Source organism: Spea bombifrons, chromosome 1 (assembly GCF_027358695.1).
Source record: "Spea bombifrons isolate aSpeBom1 chromosome 1, aSpeBom1.2.pri, whole genome shotgun sequence".
NCBI classification, from domain to species: Eukaryota; Metazoa; Chordata; class Amphibia; order Anura; family Pelobatidae; genus Spea; species Spea bombifrons.
The window spans coordinates 20,996,648-21,017,297 of record NC_071087.1 but is presented as its reverse complement, the minus strand read 5'-3'; the positions used below and the strand labels follow the sequence as shown (position 1 = coordinate 21,017,297).

At 38.8% G+C, this 20,650-nt stretch overlaps 1 protein-coding gene across 1 annotated transcript; it reads right to left on the bottom strand.

The window, feature by feature from the left end:
• Window positions 1-1,048: 1,048 nt before the first annotated feature.
• Window positions 1,049-7,346, bottom strand: TMEM33 (transmembrane protein 33). Its single transcript, XM_053458406.1, has 8 exons — window positions 7,259-7,346; window positions 5,873-5,929; window positions 5,210-5,304; window positions 4,314-4,501; window positions 3,731-3,798; window positions 2,834-2,967; window positions 2,519-2,602; window positions 1,049-1,972 (listed from the first exon to the last, which is right to left on the bottom strand). The coding sequence occupies exons 2-8, from the start codon at window positions 5,915-5,917 to the stop codon at window positions 1,846-1,848; spliced, it is 741 nt and encodes a 246-aa protein (XP_053314381.1). The 5' UTR covers window positions 5,918-5,929; window positions 7,259-7,346; the 3' UTR covers window positions 1,049-1,845.
• Between the last annotated feature and the right edge of the window lie 13,304 nt (window positions 7,347-20,650).

Genomic DNA, 20,650 nt, shown 5'->3' with positions numbered 1-20,650 from the left:
ACTTATTGATCATGTTTCAACTTGATGATTATTAGCACCTGTTTGGTATAATTGCTTAATCACACACCTAATTACATGCCTACAAAATCCCTGACTTTGTGCAAATGTACATAGAAGGATTGATGCTGTTTTGATTACCACAATGATTTTAGATTTTTCTTCTGTTCACTTTTATTTTATTAAAATGATAAACTATTACCATGTCTATTTTAGAAGCATTCTTACTTACAGTATTTTATAGGTACGTGGTAGTATGGTTTGGGGGGGGGGTGAATGTACCTTTCAGGGATATCATTGATTGCATTGCAACGATCCCCCACCCCATCTTTACAAACCTGCAAAACTTCTCCACCCAGCTCATTTAATTGTAGTAATTGGCTTCTTGTCATCTACTTTGTACAGTACAAAATGCCACTGTGAAGGCCTTCCATATATTAGTATATTTTTTTGGCCTACCTTTTATGATTTCTATAATCGTAATAACCTTCTAAAGACCCCTGTGGTACCCCACTTTCTACTGAAATGACAACTTTTTGCTTCTTCTTTTAACCACATTCAACCCATGACATATTATTCCCCTAGACTTAGTCCATCCCTGTTTCTCTTAGAACGTAGAATTTGACTGCAGATAAGAATCATTCAGCCCATCTAGTCTATCAATGTTTCTGATGTGAACACTCAGAACTTAATCAGTCTTTGGTCTTGTCTTATATTTTGAGGTTGGCTTAATGTCTATCCCATGCATGTTTACATTTGCTTGCCGTTTTATCCTCTACCACTTCTGAAAGAAGGGTGTTCCATTTATCTAACACTCTCTGTAAAGTACAAAACCATGCTAATACCAATAATTGTTTGCTACAGCACAGTTGAGTATAGTATCCAAAATTATTTGCCATTTACCCATAATTAGGGGAGGCTTGAGGGTCAGATACGGTCCTTTCCTGTGACTCAGATTAGGAAATAAAAACTTTCTGACATAAGTAATTTAGAAACATATGCACATCAACATTATTAAACAACCCCAACTCCCAAAAGAGCAGTAAGGACATTTACACATTTGTATGTTTATTGTGTTTTATGGAATTTTGAAAAAGAAAAAAAAAACTTTTTTTTTTAACCAAAGTAGCCACTTTTCAAAGCAAATTGCTTAAAAAAATGCTCTATGATTACCATGTAAATTTGTTTATCCTATGTACATCTTGAAAGCAGCGGTTCAGTAGAAAGACAATAAACCCCTTTGTATTTTAAATACAAATACAACAGAAAATTGTGCCAGTTTTCCTAAGCAAGTATTTTACCTAAACGGCTCCTGCAATAAAATATGAAAGTGAAATATTCTTAGCATGTTTACTTGGTAGTTTCCAACATAACCAATACCTAAACAGTGTGTATTCAATAGGCAATGTTCGCAGTCCAGCTGTTAATCACCATAATGGTCTGTCTGCCAACAGGATGAAGAACCAATGACAAAATATCTAGGCATTATTTTAGCCATTGTAGACAGAATTATTTTCCACCATATGACGACCTTGTCTGAATGCTCCTTTTTTTTCTAACTTTGCTTTAACAGGCAACAAAATAGGTCTCCTAGCTTTCAGTTTTTCAGAATAAATATCATTTGATCCACTTTGACATTTAAAAGAATAATTCACAGAAATAATTCTACCAAATTGATAAGAATAGGCTTATAAAAGGCATACAGTTTTCAGCCTCATTCACATGGAATCGGTTTGATGTCACCTGCATGATGAGGTCATAAAAAAAACACCAGAATATCATACAGCGTGCAGAAATACCAGCTGCTAATGCTCATTTACATACATACTGTTTCATTAAATTAATAAATTAGGATGTTGGTGCCAGTCTGCTAACAAACGCAATGCTGTTAAGACACAATCTTCTCACAAATGCTGGACATGTAGGTTTCATGACAAGGTGCTCGAGAATAATCCTCAGTTCTGTGAACAGTGTCCTGTAACAAGAAGAATATCCATCAAAATGCTGCTTTACATCATCTGCTCTTGTCCGGTGGACATCTTACTTTCTTTCAAAAAAGGCCTTTTTTTTTTGCATTGACATAATATATTGCCATTTGATAATCGCTAGAACCTTTCCATTTATCCACTCCTATAGCTTCCCAAATTTAATGGCAACACTTAACCCTTATATGCTGGCTACTAAATTCTACTAAAGGTTGTCCAGCCTGGCCTACACCTACATATCTAATAAAACCACTATGTTCATTGTATTGTGACTGCAAACCATCCTTATAGTAGCAGCTATAATACAAAAGCAACAAGATGTCATCCGGAATTAGCCCCTTGATGGGAGGTACACAAAAACATGCTGGCAATTGCTTTATATACCACGCTGGCAATTGCCTTATTACCAACAATTGTTCACCTGCTACACCTAGTGTTTGAATAGCTAATCTATCCAATGCCCATGCTTAATACATACATTGGCCCCAGGAGAAACATCTAAAGCGCTTTTACTATGCACCACAACAGTTACTCACCTGCAGTATGGGTTCCTTCTGGAAGTATATCGGAGCGTTAGAAATCTGTAGTAGATGAAGGGCTGTAATAAGCTCCCTTGGCCGCTAAAACAAGACAGATTTGGATTAATACAAACACCCCATCCATCATGTCTCAAAATTAAAATCAGTTTTCCAATGAAAGCGGGGAATACTTATATACATCCAGTTCCGGCTGACTGGAGTAAGAGCAGCAGTGTCGGTCAGATGAACAGTAACGGCACTGCAGTTTTTTAATGCATGGAGTATGCGGAAATAAGACAATCATTATATTACAATCGTTATTAAATGCCTCACCTGAGTAGCATGAAAACAGTGGCTGGCATTAAAAATATTTCATTACACGCTATGAACTTGAGTACGTTTTGCTGGTTTGCATTCAGTTTCTCCAGAAGAGACCTGAGAAACGGCACGCTGTTGGCCCCTCTAGCCTGAAAAAGCAGGACATATGACAGTGATGAGTATCATGGGAGTTACAGTTTGCAATAACTGCCCCCCCCCGCTTATATATTCAAGGATCAGAACCAATAATCTGGTAAATCAGGTGAAAGCCCTGATATATAACCACTTGTGACTAAATCTGGGTACAAATCCACACCCTGTAATAAGCATATGCTAATCTATCCGCCTCTGGTCCTCATAGTTATTTATGTATTTAATGAACTACATTTGCAAAAGAAATGCAATAACCTAGCCAATAAAACGGGTTACAAATTCAAATAACCATAAAGTGCAGCCATAACAAAATGTTTAAGTGAAATAAACGTTTGGAGAAAATGATATATTGTATTACGGCTAATATAAAATACACATATGCTGACATCCTTTCATGGTGCATGAATAAAATGTTATATCTATCTTTGGATCATACTTTTTTATTCCATTTTACACACTCAGGTTAGCAAGACTTACAACAATCCTGAGCAAATGATCTAATTGTGTAATAATAACATCTTTCGTCTTAGTCTTAACCAACACATTTACACAAACCGATCAAGCCATTAACAATAAGATCAGTTCAAATTTTAAGGGCGGCTTTGTTGTGATATTTAGCTCAACAAAAGAAGGATAAAGAATCTGATTTTTCCCTCCACCTTTATATTAAAAAACAAGGTAAAAGGGTTCATGATATTCACATTTGCTTGATTTCATATTAGCTCACCGGCTTTAACTACCTATAATATATACACTTACATCTAAGATCTTCTTTGTGTACGTTGATGCATGGAGCAAAGAAAAGAGCAAGACCGGAAAAATGCTCACTGTGGCAAAGGATTAAGGAAAACATACAAATTCACAAAGCTGAGATTACATACTTTCCTTTGTGGGGTCGCAGATTTTTTGTTTTGTATATATTTAAATGTGACTAAAGTAAGGATTTCGTACTTTCATCTGCAGTTTTGTAATTTACATCTCTGTCCTTTACCTCCAATTTAAAGGTATTATGGGAACAGAGGTCATCACAGTATACTCTTAGTAAAAGTATATTATAAAGGCCCCTTATTATTTATTAATTAAATATAATACACGCAGGGCTCCAGCACAAGTGGAGCAAGAGACTTCAGGGCCATGTTACCTTTATAGAGGTGCAGAGTGGCCATCAGCCATATAAGAGTTTAGAAGAAGAAGATATACAGTGCCTTCTTCCTTCTTCTAAAATTCTGCAAACTTTTCTTTTAATAAATAAACTTTGGTTAATTATTTTCTTAAGAGTTAAAACAAATCTCCTCTGTTGGGGAGAGATGAAGCTTCCTTCAGACACTGTTGTAAAGGATACTTGTAACAGGATAGGAGTTAACAAAGATGAGTGAATACAACAGGTAATGGCAGCTGTCTTCTAGCAGGGCCTCGGTCAGAAACGCCCGGCTCAGCTGGAAATGCGGTAACCTCTGATGGAGTCGAAGTGCACTGGTCAGAGCGTTTGCCAACAAGGCACGTTGATAGAAGCTGGCGGCTTCGTGTAATCTGTGAATGAACAAAGAAAGCATTGGCACCCTAAGGGAAAACGAGATCACTTCCTTTCGATGAGATTGCATCATCATTGCACAACCCAAGCCTCTCGATGCAAGAATTATCCAAGGAGAAATGCAATAGGAGTGGCTAATAAAAGGCTTTTACAGACAAAAAAACTGGGGGAAAAGCTGTAAAAAAAAAAAAAAAAACATAGCAAGGGATGACTTCTAAACAGACTTGGTGGCAGAAACTATTCAGCCCATATAAGACTACATATTTTCCCTCTTCTGTAAAACCTTAAACTTTACTTGCTCCTTAGCGTTGTGCTGTGTTCGGATAGCTACCTCTTCCTTGCATGCTTAATCTACCTCCTGTGATACCCTTTACCACTTCCGCTGGAAGGCTGACGCTCTTATTTACCATCCTCTAAGAAATTGTTTTATTACTTTATGTCTAATGCACTAGCCATCTAATATTAAAAAGACAACTTGAAGCAACTTCATCTTTCTTTAAGATATACTTCCCCTTGCACTTTAACCCCGTAATGTATTTAATTCTTGTCTTTGACATCTTTGATGTGCACATTCTGTAGCCTGGTTGAAAGGCATCTCTCAAAATGACGATATCTGGTAAAAAGTAATTTTTCTAGTAGGAAAATACCATTACTATAGGGTGAAATGTCACTAAACAATTAAATTAAACAGAAATCAAGTGACTTACCCTAAAATAGGAAGAATAAATAGGGCTGAACAATATACAGTGAACCACCTTGAAAGCCACATTGCAGTGTCCAGTTTATTAGCCAGCATGAATTGCTAAAATGAAGAAACCAAAAAAAAAGTTTATTCCATTTTAAATGTAAAAATACACAAACACTACAAACACCACACCGGTGTCAAGAAATCGAATACGTGCGCCCCCTGCTGCATTGTCAATGGGATTTATAACCTGGAAACAAGAAAACCACTGGACTTAAATTCAGAGTGGAATAGTATCTATTTTTATTAAATTACATACCTATGGATTGTGTTATAGCAATATAACCTAATTCTTTTTGGGCGCTAATTTCTTTAGACAGATTTTTGCTTGGGTCCCATTAGTTGTTTTCATTTTGATATATATTTACATTTTGAATTATATATGACACATACTGTACATACACAGTAGCAATCATCAGGGTTATCCCTTTTTTATCTGCCCCGTCTGAAGCCAGCAAGACAAAAACCTATGGAACAGGCTAGGCCAGCACAAGCAATGGATGATGAGTGCATTTTTTCTGTAGGAAAACATCCAAGAAATCTGTGTGTTCCGCCACTCTATATCACGATTTAGTTTACAGATGCTCTAAAAAGTGTACAATGTACATTGCAGGTGGAAACTTACCACGACTCCTCCCTGGGGAGGACTGTTGGGAGCAGAGTCTGCCATGGCTGCAACAATCTGGAGAATAAAGAATGAAAGAATTAGACAGGTTGGCTGTGCATGGCACTCAGCGTCAATCCATCCTACCCATCAGTTCTATTCTCCCTTAACGTGCTTTTATTTGTTTTGCCACTTGGTCCTGTTCGTGTTCCTTATGGCTTAAACTCAACTCTCTCTCCACCTAATTTATCGGTTTGTCTTAGGAGCGCTGTGTAAATTGTTGGCGCTATATAAATAAAAGATAATAAATAATAATAATGTTGGTGTGCACTGATAAAACCATAACTATAATATATTAATTAATAAAATCTATACGCGCTTTTTGTCTTTAATAATAGATTATATAGAATTACCATAACTGAACTTAGCTGCTACCAGACAGAAGTGATTTCTTATCTCTACGAATGCGCAGCTCTTTGTGAACTGTTAGCTGCACATCACAGAACTTGTAGATCACCAGGTGTCTGGCAAACTATGTGTTAACTACCCCTGACCTAAGATACACAAGATCACTGAACTACTGTAGCGTTTTGCTTTTCCGATCAGCGTACCGTAACTCATAAAGACGAAATCTAATTCTATATAGTCCACTGTGTGCTGCTAACGGCATAGAACTATCCTGAACCTAAGACAAGACCAAGGACCGATTTAATCAGGAATAACGGGCCGACCGGTTCTTATCTGCCGTCACATTCTATGTTTCTAAGTAGACCAACTGTCTCAAGAGTCAAGAAGACCCCATTCTTTTAGACATTAGCGGCCCCGACAGAATCATCCGGCACTAAACAGATACCAACCGGGTCACAGCAAACGTGACACCGGAGACAGCGGAACAAGCATTGGTGTAAAAGCTGCACCAAAACAGAAAAAGGTCATTTTTAAATAAGTTTGGGCAGTAACTCAAAATCAGCAGTGATGTTTTTAAATCACTTTATTGGACAACAACCCGCAACCACCTTGGTATCCATTACACGTCATTTAATTTCATCGTCATTCATTCCATATTATCACAGAGGCTACAAGAAAGGAGTGGAAAGCAGCCTGTATTGTTAATCATATAGATACATAGCGTGTATTTTAACAAGAAATGTTACCCCTGATCACTAAACGGAAGGCTGTACCCGTCTCGTTAGATCACCAATAGCTAACCTCACTGCAAAATACCCTGTGAGAGCGGAAGCCAGGGATCAATCAGGCCTCCCGAGCCCATTCATCCACGGAAGGGAAACCAATAGAGCTATCGCGGCTCTTTTTCCACCTCAACCTCGTGACCCCATTTATAAGAGTCGTCCGCAAAGGGGGCAACAGCTTGTGGCTCCCCCGATACCACGAGCACCCCTTCCTCACCTCACACAGATCCCGGCACCGGGCTGTCACTTCTTCCGGCGATGGCTACTACGGCGACCAACTGCAATGACGTCCCCGGCCGGTCAGCCAATGGCTGCGCAGTGAGAAGGCAAGGGGGCTGTACCGGAAACAGAGATCGAGGCTGGGCAATGAGGCATCGTGATTGATAGTTCGAGTATCCAATAATGAACGAGATGAGGGCTTCAATTCTGGAACCTTCTACTCACTGGCGTAGTATGGCTTGTTTTGCTATGTGTGAGGCGGTGTTGCTAATGCGCTCTTACGGTATTGTCACTTACGCAAAAAGGTTACGTTTGGGTTACAAATGTTATAAAATAGGTTAAAAATGTAACTGTCCTACATGAGTTTCTATTAACGCGCAAAATAAAGGTATGCCGTCTGCAGAGCCGTAACTCGGGATCTTGGTACTCACTTGCCTCATCTTGAGAGAAGTGTGCCCGTTAGGTTGCAGTATCTGAGGGAGCTGGGTATGTTAACAGGGGTGACAGGATGGAATGCCCATAGATAATAATGATTAAGAAAAATAAATAGCTAGCGATTTGTAGATAAATCACGTGATTCTTTGGCGCATGCTGTTGGTTGTTAATCTGATTAATGGTATCGTAGCCTTATTGTAGGAAATGCAAAGGTATATGATGGTGCAACGTCCATAGATCATAATAACAGAAATGTGGCTTGTAAACATATAACATAAATATTTAGCACAGGAATCGCAGATTGAAAGGATAAGATTAACAACCGTTTCAGCAGAATGCGACGGAATGATGGGAACGGCAGATGGTGCGGTGAGAAGGACTGTAGATCGGAACGGGAATGTAATTTAAAAGCCAATTGCAGACCGATCCCCGATACGAATCACAAACGTAGTCTCCAAATACAGTCGTGGCTTCCAAGAGGGAAATCCACTGGAATTCTTGCTGTCTTTTATGGAATAACAAGCGATGGTAACTATATTGTGTTTGGCCATTAAAACACACTGGAAAAGGGGAAAAAGCTAACGTCCAGATGTTCTAGATGTATCTCGTAGATCTTTGGCGCAGGTACTGCTCAAATATATTTTAAGTTTCTAAAACTATATGACTGGGGAAATATATGGGTGAACGCCCATGGATCGTAATGGAAGGGTACAGAAAGGTGATTTCTAAATAAAATTCTGATATATCACGTACATATTTAGTGTAGGTATCCCCCAGGTACGATTGCTGATTAAAAGGTCTGAGATAAACAAGAAATAGATTTTTTTCAATGAATTTTGAATGTTTTATTCACATTCATTTTGCCTTTGTTTTTTGATATCTCTCTTGAGATCTGTGATTTTATTGGAGGTGTATCTGTGAAACATCTATGTGATAGGTCGCTACTTTCCCAGGTTACAGACCCAGGAAACATATTCTCCTTCCCCCTTTTACAAGCCCTCCAAACAACCCCCTCATGCCCATGTAAAAAGCTTGTCAGGTTCTAGCAGGACTGGTTTGGAGCGTAGAGCAGGGTGGCCAAGTTCCAAAGCGAAGTCCGGGAGGCGAACCAAGATCAGGGCAGGCGGCAATGGTGCAACAACGGGTAACGAGCCGGGTCAGTATAGGAGAGAAACACAGTCCAGTAAACAATGCCAAAGTCGGGTGCCGGGAGGACTATCAAGTAGCATAAGTTGAACGCAGGATGGTCTGAGCCGAGCAGAGCTAACAAGACGGCTCAATGACTAAGCACTGACTGAAGGGTGTGCAGGGTTTTTATACTGGTCCACAGGTAGAGCCCCTCGCTCTGGCTCCCGGCTACTCCCGCCCTCACCTGTAGTGCTGTGCAATTCCCCTAAGGGATTGCCAGCCTCTCTCTCTCCACCTCCCCTATCTCCACCAATGAGATAGGGTCCATGGATGCCGGGACACACCCCCCTGTCGTCCCCCGCATGGAGGTGCTCGTGGGTCACGGCACGCGACCAACTAGAGGCCGGGGACGGAGTGGCAGCATTTCATATAGTTTTGGGGAGTTGTTGTAATGTTTAGGGGTAGTTATCCCCTCCAAATCACAAGCACTTGCACATCCGGGCAGGTGATTTCTTCTACAACCAATCACAGGCGCAGATACAGTCAGATGACCAAGGCAATGCTTTGTAAGAACTCCCTCTGTTCTCTGCTTCTCCTCACTGCATCTGAGCTTGAGTGAGAGAGAACAGTAAGGAACAGTTATTGCCACTGTCCCAAGACCAATATCTAACACCTTTTTTATTATTTTTATTATTATTATTAGGTTTGGGGTTTGGTAGGGGTTACAAAAAAACAAGCAAAAACAAAATAAATGAAAATTATATCAGAATATGGGTTGCTTTCTAAATTAGGGCAAATTAATATAAATAGCCATTTATACTTAATGTGTATAATTTATATACTAGTAAAACTGTGACTAAATCCCATTTTTTTTATTTTTTTTTATAAATAATGTCTTAAGTATGGTTTCAAGAGAAAGCCCTACTTGTCCATTAAAAAAAGAGCAATAATAATAATAATTTGTGTGGGTACACTAAATAAGAAAGAGAGAAATAATGGCTCATACCAAATCCCCCCAAAATTGCTCTGGTCCTGTAGTGTAAAATAGCCCTGGTCCTTAAACAGTTAAAGCGGTTAATTTCAATGTTGTATGTTGCCAATTTCATGTTATTGTTATTTTTCTGCAGGTGCTCAATAAACAAAATGTAATGTATCTGTAAAAAGCTTTAAAGGGTTAACGGAGCCCTTTACTCACACATTAGCGTAGCGAGAAACATCTGTCGTTTTATAAAAATATCCTTCCATTCAAAACTGTCATAATATTATTGCAAGTAAGCATACATGTTACCATCTTAGTTTCTGAAATATAAAATACTAAATGGAAAGACATGAAGTTATCCTGTTAAGTGACTTGTTTGCGACAGGAGAGGCAGTAAATGACTTGTTTGGCAGTAAATGACTTCATGTTTTTATCCCAGAAGTCTGGGGATTAAGCTTTTGAGTTGTGCCTACCTTCATAACCGCTCCCCCAGACTGCATTCTGTTCATTCCCAGATAACACACACAGCGTTCTGTGACATCGAATGATTAGGTCCAAGCAGCTCACCTAGCAGCCCTGTTTGTAGTTTTTTAACTATATCAGAACATTTGACCATTTCCTATATATGTGTAACAGGTACTACAAGCCAAATAATTGATAACGCTGCTTCTGTAGGAATGTAAGCAAGTGCCTGTGATGCATTGCAACTGGTCCCTTGAAGAAACCATCCCTACGCTGCTAAAGTGACTAATAGACTTGAGCGCCAGCCAACTGATTCATGTTCATCTTCGTGGGGGGAAAAATCTTCATATTCTGGAATATTCGCCCGTTCCTGTATTTCATTGGTTGATGGCAGACGAGCCCCCTGCTGGCGACCAATAGAGTCGCTCGTACAGACTTTTAAAATCGTGGTGCCGCAACTTGGCCGGCAGAGACCACTGGTCTCCCTGCTCCAACAGTTAAAGTTCCCTACAATCGACTTTATTGGTCGTTCGGACAGACTTGTAACTGTTGGAGCAGGGAGACCAGTGGTCTCTGCCAGGCAAGTTGCGGCGTCAGGAGTTAAAGGGCCCTGCAGGCAACCAATAGAGTCGTTCGCACGGCCCTTTAACCCCTGACTGCGAACCTACAGATTTCCGCTCCCGTTAACTCCTGCAATGCTGCGTAGATAAGGTATGCTATATGGGGAAGGGACCAGGGAGATTAATAGACGAAAACGAACACGAAGATTCTTCGTGTTGTGTGTCTTCGTCTACGTTTTGCCACCACCATGTTTGTATGTTCGGTATTCGGGCTGAACAACGAAAACTTACCCTTCGTGTTTGTTGTCCGAATACTAATGCTCAAGTCTAGTGACGAACATTGGTGAGTATTACATTACAGATTGGCTGGATCCCCTTCTGTCGGCAGACGTCAGCATCGCAGTGTAACAGTACTTGTGCCCTGAGATCTTTTAACGTGACTAGGCCCCTCGATCTTCCTGCTTCTTTCCCCACAACAAGGATTGCTTCCACTAATCATACTTTTCCCTGATCTCTGTGTGATCAGGAAAAAGAATGAAATTAACAATGATTATAATATTAACAATGATTCAAGTAAGCATTTACGACATAAAAATAATGTACAGGTATTAAAAATTACAGAATTTTACAAAAAATCACTAATGTAATTGAGGTTATGGTTGACTGGTATTCTTAATAAAAAAAACTGATTATTTTTATTAATTTGATTAATTAAAGGACCACATTTAAAGTTTTACAGCATCTGTTACAGTAAGATATTGCCTTTTCAGTTTGCCTTTCCCGTTATTCTTAGCCTTGTGATGCCTGGTAGATAACCTGTTGAACAGCTGCATTGAGATCACATTTCACAATATTGTATGATTTTTCATTATTCAGTTATCTTCCTGCATCTAGCAGAAAAACACTTCCTCGCCCGCAGTGCGGGTACTCCAGACTCGGATGGAAGTACCACAGTAATTTTTAATGTCCGCTTAATGAATATAGCAGTAGTCAGGGGAGGAATATGTTGCTATTTTCCACACTGTGGTCGGATATAGAAAAAAAGCCCATCCATTTTTTTTATGATTTTCATTGCTATTTTTGATTGGACTATTATCTAACCAAATCTAACACTGGTTATTGTAACTTAGTGCAAAATCACTAAATGTGTGAGAGCTGTAAAATAAATTGTGCATAATGTTTTTGGAGGCAGTTTATATACATAGAAACATAGTTTGGTGGCCTTTGTAGTCTTCCCATTTTTCCTGATGTAAGACTCTTACCTTGGTACTTGGTCTTGTCTTAGATTCAGCATAGCTACTGTATTATTTTATACCACTTCCAATGAGAGGCTGTTCCCAGGGCCGGCCCAAGACATAATGCCACCTGGGGCGAAGTTTAAAATGTCGCCCCCCCCCGCCGACCTTCTCATTATCTACCCTCCCTCCCTATTATTTACCCTATCCCTCCCTTTGTACTTCACTTACCTTTCAGCAGTCCTGCGGCGAGTCTCCCTGCTCTGCCGCGGTGCGCACTGCTCACCGCCGGAAATGACGTCATATTTCGGCGCTCAGCATTACAAGCCGGCACCGAGACCCAGCTAGAGGGCTCACAGAGGAGAAAGAGGGGCGTCTCTCTCTCCTCCGCTTAAAAAGAAAAAAAGTCACTTGGGGTAATTGCCCCACTCTGCTCCATGGTAGGGCCGGCCCTGGCTGTTCCATTTATCCACCACCCTCTCAGTAAAGTAAAACTTCCTTAGATTTAATCTGCACCTCCTTTGTAATAATCTAACTTTGTTAAACCCCTTTAAGTATTTAAATGTTTCTATCACATCTCCCTTTCCTCTTCTTTCCTCCAAACCATACATTTTGAGCTCCTTTAGTCTTTCCTGGTCATTTTACTACCGCAGACCATTCACCATTTCGGAATCCCTCCTCTGAGCTCTCTCCAAAATGTCAATATCCTTCTGGAGATGGTTTGATTTGTTTAGGAGATTGGAGTAGATATGTCCATAGAGTACAATGTGAAAAAGCACAGGACTGCTCTACAAGAAACATCTCAGGTGTGATGGCACAAACCTAATAGCAATACTCTCAATATGAGCGTTCTGCAGGATAAAATAAAATCATCAAAATGAGTTTTGTGGATGTGGCCATATTTTTGTAGCAGACTACAGCTGACGTATATTAAGCCAATGCATGTTTGTGGCTACTGAGCAAACATCACTCACAGTGATAATTTTATGGCTTACCAGAACGCCTCAATACATTTTTCAGGTCAGTTTTCTTTCTAGGAAATCTGTCAGAGAGAATCACTTATGACGGAATGCACATAAATCGGAGACAATAGTAGAGTTTGTGGAACACAGCGTTAAATACAATGTATATATTGTGTACTAGAATTGCAGATGTTGCAGTGAAGATGTTATTTCTTGAAAATGTTTTCTATTTTGCCTCTCATTACACATGTGGCCTATTTAAATATGTGACATTTTTAATAATTCAGCTATCAACATCTGAAAAATATTATATTATTATTTTTATTTATATATCACCAGCAATTTGTACAGTGCTTCTTAAAGCGCATACATTTAAAGGGTGTGACAAAACCATAAACTGACAGACTGAGACAAACCAATAGATTGCCATGAATTGGTTCTGTATAGCACTGTGCTATAAAATTGAAAATATGTTTTATGTTTATTCAGCAGACTGCTTATCCATCCTAGCTGCTGAATTGTGAGTGTTTTAAAACTAAAGCCACACAGTCTTAGCAACAGCTTCAGATTAACTATTATGTGTCTTAGTAATTAATCCTAACTAATCATTAACTATAGGAGAATATATTGGCAGTGGAAAGAGCTTTAAACTAAGCTGCACTGGAAGCTGCATTCCAAACTCTCATGGTATAAATCTAGCACTTGACATAATTAAGATTGAATTGTGTTGATTACATTTATATAATGCCCATGTTAAATATGATTATTCCTATAAAACACGCTTTAGCTGAACCGTCATGGGAAGTTGTTTTCTAATAATACTGTCAGGGTGTCCATGACACATTAAAGACCTTGTTAGTTGTGTACCAGTGAAAGAATGTATCATGTCAGAGTTTGGACGTAACAATGGGAAGCGAGCTTGTGCCACACAAGATGCTTCTTTTTTCCTCTGGGACCATATTAAAAAACTCTATGTCATGATTGTGTTTTACACAAGTGACTGATGGATCAGAATAAAAGGCAGTGTGAATATGGGTTAAAAAGCAGGGATCTAGAAACATTTCTCTTTTGACCTTTTTGTGTTTATTTAGTGTCATCTCCTAGATGTGTTACAAAATAAGTGGATATTTTGTTGGTATCCAACAACAACAAATGCTATTCTTCCCATTGACATGGAAGCTCATTTTTCTGGCTTTAGGTTTTGAGCAAATGTCATGCAAACATCTTGTACTTCATTAAGAAAAAACTATAATAAATTCATAAAAGCTTATCTTCTCTAATAAATGTTCATACAGTCTGCATCGTGCTAGCTGTAAATACAGGTTAACAAAATGTGATTCAGTGGCAAAACACAAGTTCCTGCCCCCCCTTTCTGCCTGCAAGTTGAGTTGAGTTGAGGGACCTCTTCCTATATAAGTATCCAGTTTTTAATTAAAATTTCTGTGTCTTGGGACATGTTATTGCACATGAAAAAATATGCCTTATGTATGCTTGGTAATACAATTACAGATGCTATTAACAGCAGATGAGGGCCAGTTTCAAAGGGCCACGTTCTACAACCAGAAGCCTAAGACCACTGATGTCATTTGATTCATAAAAACATTATTGTTTTATCTAATACAGCAGTTCCTTTCTTAACCAGCGTGATTGTCCTGTAAACATTGAAGTTGAGACAATCCATGGCCAAAACGTTTTACACTAATTTTTTTCGACTCCTCACACAACGGTTTCTAACTCCACCTTGTTACAATACATATCTATGGTAATCCCCACATTAACACACGGCTGTTGTCATTGCCCTACATTGCTCAATTAATAAAAAATTTGTAGCCTATAGTTTATATTCAAAAATCCTGCATGAGATCATAGTGCAGATCTTTGTTTTGCACAGTTGACATTGAAAGTTTACATACACCTAGGCTAAGGAGACCTACATCGCCATTGCCTGAAGGCTGTCACGCAAAGGAAGAAGCCCCTACTCCAAGACCAGCATAAAAAGCCAGAATGAAGTTTGCAGGTACATAACAAAAACCAGAATGAAAACAGCCTTTTGGAGGAATGTTCTTTGGCCAGATGGAGGAAAAGGGATGAGGATTTTAATCCAAAGAACACCATTCCAACTGTGAACTATGGGGTTCATCATGGGCATCATGATGTGGGGGTATTAAAGTAAAAGGCAGGGCTGGACTGGGAATGAAAAGCAGCCCTGGAAACATTTGGAGACCATACACATACCTGAGTCACGCTATTTGCCATACAAATAACTATAAAACATTCTTTTTATCACATTATTTGAATTAAAATGCCAGAAATCAAAAGTGTTAAAAGACCATAATAAATGAAATACATTAGACATAATGGAATAAAAATATTTGCTACTGCAAAACTTTTTAGATAAAAAAAGTTCAATTTTATTCAGTGGAACAAAACACTGATCACATTATTCTTCATGATATTCTTGTAAGAAACTTTTGGCTATTAATACCACCACAACTGTTCTAGCACTGCATCATCCAATGAATACCTCATCCCAGATACATTATCTTTTTTTTTTTTTTAAATGCACACAGTTGATGGTGCAAAGCGGTCTGCCAGCATGTTTATGTAAAAAGTCCTCTCAAGGGGGAAGGACTGTGGAACCAATGAGAATAATAAAATCCGTTCTTACATTCAAACACACACACCCACCAGGACAGGCTCTACCACACCGACACATCCATACACATACCAGGACAGGCTCTACCACACCGACACCAAAACACACACACCAGGACAGGCTCTGCCACACCGACACATCCATACACATACCAGGAAAGGCTCTGCCACACCGACACCCAGACACACATACCAGGACAGGCTCTACCACACCGACACCAAAACACACACCAGGACAGGCTCTGCCACACTGACACCCAAATACCATATTTGCGTGATTATAAGATGACCCCCCCCAAAATCTGAATATTAATTTAAGAAAAAAAGAAAAAGCCTGAATATAAGATGACCCTATAGGGAAAAGGTTTTACTAGTGAATATTAATTCATGTAAACTATTTTTTTATATTTAGTAAAGCTATGATTGAGAAAAATATTTTTTTTGTTTTTATTTCCTTTTATTTGTCAACCTGCCCCCCCCTCAGTTATGCACATCTGCCCCCAGGCTTGGCACTCTGTCCCCAGAAATGCCTTATATCCCCCTTTATGGCACTCTGCCTTCCTGATATGCCTTATTCCCTCCTATGTGCCTCTCTGCCCCATGATATACCTTTTAATCCCCTATTTGCCACTCTGCCTCCAGAAATGCCTTATACCCCTATACGCCACTATGGTATCCCGGTGGGCCAGTCCGGCCCTGGTAAAAGGAACAGGTGCACTTGAGAAAATAGATGGCATCAAGAGGAAAGAGGATTATCTAGAAATAATGAAGCCACACCTCAAGACATAATGTGTGGAAAACTTGAGTTTGAATGTCTTTAGCCTCCTTGTATGTAAAGTTTGAGCCTCAATCATATTAATAGCGTGAGATCCACAGAAACTAACTGATTTGTTTGATTTCAATGGAAGATCTTTGCTGCCCCTGATTGGCTGCTTCAAGGAGCCAATCAGTGATGCAAAATGTCAGACCACAGAGTGATATTCCGCTGCAGCTCTGGTGATGCAGCTTCTCCCTAATGTTTTGCAGGTTAAATAAATGCATATGAATGTATTTACAAAAGTATTTTCATATGTGTTCATTGTTCGGGGGGCTGCCTGAGACATTGAAGTGTCTCTGGAACAAAGAATATGTATAGTATAGAGACAAAGCACTTATTAGTACAAACGCCTTCTGTTTTAATTATATATTAATAACGGTAATGTTTGGGATCTCCTGGGGCAGTGAAAATTAGCCTCTATGTACAGTGATTGGGGTTGTAATTATAATAAACATTATAAATACATTCAACATACAATAGCATAAAAAAAGTAATGATAATTAACGTATAAATTAAACTGATAAATGGTGTGTGTTGGTCACATAAGAGTGGACTGTCGGCTTGTGTGTGAGTTTGGCTGAGATAGTGATTGAAGGTAAAATGCGGTGATTTCGATTGCTTGCGGTGGTAGTAGTTGTGGTGTCAGAGTTATGGTGTGTAGTTTGATGAAGTGTGCTTCAGATGTTTAAGAAACAAAATGTTTCTTCAAATAGTATACCACTGGGGAGTGATTTTATTGCCCTAAATAGCAAGTCTGTGATATATGTATCCAAGCCTGTATATGTAAGTAATTAGTGAATATGCATCCCATTGTGAATTATTTCATCATTTTTTTGTGCTTAAACTAAACATTTTAAATAAAAAAATAAATACATACTGAATCATGGTTACCAATATTCCTCCGTTCTCTTTTTTTGTATTTTACCTGGAGAAAAAAGCAGGATACTTCTCTTAAAACAAGTGAAACATTAACATATCTCCACAAGGAATGTGCCACAAACTGTAGAACAATGTATTGCTGTTTTGCTGTCTAGAGTAGAAGTCAATAATTAAACGGAACAAGCGTTGCAATTAAAAGGTTATTGACCTGTGTCATCGAGTGTGTTATTATTTGTTACCATGTATTAACATAATCATAGGCTAATCTACTATCTATACCAGAAATGTTCTTCCCTGTGTGTTCTGACCCAGTCTAGCTTCACAGCAGAAAGGTATGAGAGGATAAGCTTAGAGGGCCATCTACATCTAAAATTAACTAAAGATAATATAGATATAGAATGTGAATGAGCCGGGGAATGGATGGCCATTGTCAGTAATTGGGTGTATTTCATTTTTTAACCTCAAAATGTCTGTGGTTCCTTTTAGTGGTCAAAAGTTTATTGAATGTCATAAGTTTTGAAATCTTCATAGGTCATTTCTTCAGTGACCATCTCACTATTAAAAGGGAGAGGGCTGTATTTCAAGACATTTCACACCAGTCATTATACCGTCTAAAGCAGTTCTAACCAGGTAAATGCCTAAAGGTTAATTATTACAGAAAGATAAATGGCTAAATCGTTGGATTATCTAGCCTTGTCCAGCCCTGAACGTTGCTCTGCTAAGACCAGCAAACATTCTTTGCAACTGGACTTGATTTCCCAGGAGCTTGTTAGCTAAGGCTAATAAAATCTTACGTGTGGAGCTTAATTTTTAGTATTATTGGTTGGACCTGTATTATATTCTCCAGTACCATACAGTGGGCTAAGTATAATAAAGCACAAATGCTGAACACAAAATTTGGCATTTGCAGCCCTTTGACTTCTCATCTCCCTTGATGATTGCTTGTCTTACTCTTCCTATTGTATTGCATTGTTTTATGTAGCACAATCAAATGTGATTGTCCCCTTAGCTCTGTCCCTCATGGGGGAACTTTAATGGGAGAAGAATGGATTCTGTCAATTAGACTGGGACAAGCCAATACTGAAGCCTCTGTGAATAGGATGAAACATGCAGAAAGGCGGGCTAATGTTTTGGAACTGGTCAATGGAGGTGACAGTAATTGTGCAGATTAAACTTTGAGCACACGTGCATGCACAAAGGGGACAGATGTGAGGATGGGCAGATGTGGGTGTGTTTTAGCGCTGGCTTTGCATTTATTTCATTGCTTTGTATAACATTATGCATTTTGAGTTGAGAATCCTCTAGCTCTATACACAGTAACTGCAGAATCTGTGATTTAGATATAGTTTTTTTTCTCTTTATTTTCTAGCTTTCTTTTTTTCTGAGAAATCCCACTGACACTTGATACAAAAAAACCATATAGTTATAATAGTCCAGAGAAATAAAGTACATAGCAAGCTTTTTTGTTTTGTTTTGATTAATGCCAACATCATTGAAGGTTTTTTGGGATAGATGCTGACCCAGAGCGATGAGTGATAAGCACTTTGGAAGAAACTTCTCCACCAGCTGTTTCCCTGTTTCCTTGCCTCTTCTTGTTATTCTTTCTTCTTTCTTAGTTTGCTGGCCCTTGTGTCTTCTTTCTTTGTTTGCTTCTCTTTGAACCTGGCCTCCCAGTAACATGTCGATTGGCGGTACAGGGGTGAGGCTGTCCCTGTGGCTCTGCCCTTTTACGAAAATTCACCAGGAAGCCAGGTTCACAAAAAAGATGCAGAGAATAAAGAAAGAAGACAGAAGAACAAGAGTCAAGAGAAAAAGCAGAGCTGCAGGAAAGGAGACAGAAACACGGAAGCAGTCAGCAGAGTTTGAGGAAAAAACAAATTCAAACAAAAATTCGGAGCTCTTTTGTTGGGGGTCCCTCCTTGTTTTGGGAGACTTCTACGAATTGACGAAATTGGTAGGTTTAGTAAACACTGAAATTCGCATGAACCCAAATGCACAAGTCTACTTGCATTGTACTTTTAGTCAGAACTACAGTGCCTCTCGACAACTATAACTGCGGTGGAGACAAGTGTTCGTATATAAACTAAACAATTACAAATAGTGAAATATATCTTCTCCATCCAAACATAAACCTCATACAGTCAGTTAAGTACATATATTCTTATCTATTCCTTTCACCTGATCATCCAGTAACCCCACATGCTTTAGCCCTACAGAGCATACTTAGGGATGATTCATGATACATGACATGGAGAGGACATTTCATAAAGCACACACACCCCATAGGTGTAATTACAGCAAGCGTTTATATATCCAGAGGCTGTGTGATTTAAATCACCACAATCCATTTCCTTCAGGTTACACAGCTATTTTTATTCTGTAACCCAATTGCTCGCTTAGTGCCTCAAGAAAGGAAGGTCAAACTACAACATTCTGCGGACATTCAATATCCATGTAAACCTAGAATGTGACAGATTTGGTTTGATCTAGAACTGCTATATCTTGCCTCTTGCATCTTGAAATTGAAATGCATGAAATAAATACAAGCAAATAAAAACAGTTATTACAACTTCATTTTTACTAAATATAAGGATGAAATGTATAAAAAACAGATCGTAGTTATCTAACTGGAAGACACACTTTAGGGGCAAAAGGGGAGTTGAGATTGTTATATCAAATTGAAAGTGGGATTATTTTAATACTTAATCCACTTTTGAAGATGAAGAACTCTAAATAAACAAGAATGGAATACAGAAAAATAAAGTTGTATTTTAGGGAAAAATGTAAATAAATAGAAATTTTACAGGATGAATCTGATGATAAATTCCCAGATTATCATCATGCAACCTATTGTTTCTGCTTATCATCAGGCCCACTACCCCTTTGGTGGTGCTACCCTAGGCCTTGGCGAGTATGCCTAATTACTGTGTTTAAGTAGGTAAAGGATGTAAATTCTAATGTCATTATGTATACCATGAAATGTTCCTCTTCTCCATGGAATCACAGGGCAGACATTGTAGTTTACAGCATCTGAAGGGCATAACAAGTTGACAAAATAAACCAGCTTGGCACAGCTGCTACAGCTATTGTGACACCTATCCATTCTGTCTCATACCTTATATAAGAATTGGATTCTGTAGCAGCGCCCCATGTTCTATAACGCTAGATATCTCATCAAGTACATTGATAACAAACAGCATACGGCATAGCACACAGTGACCCAGAAGGCAAAAATAGAATTTTAGCTTTTTTGGACAATAGAGGCAGTGAAAGGTAAT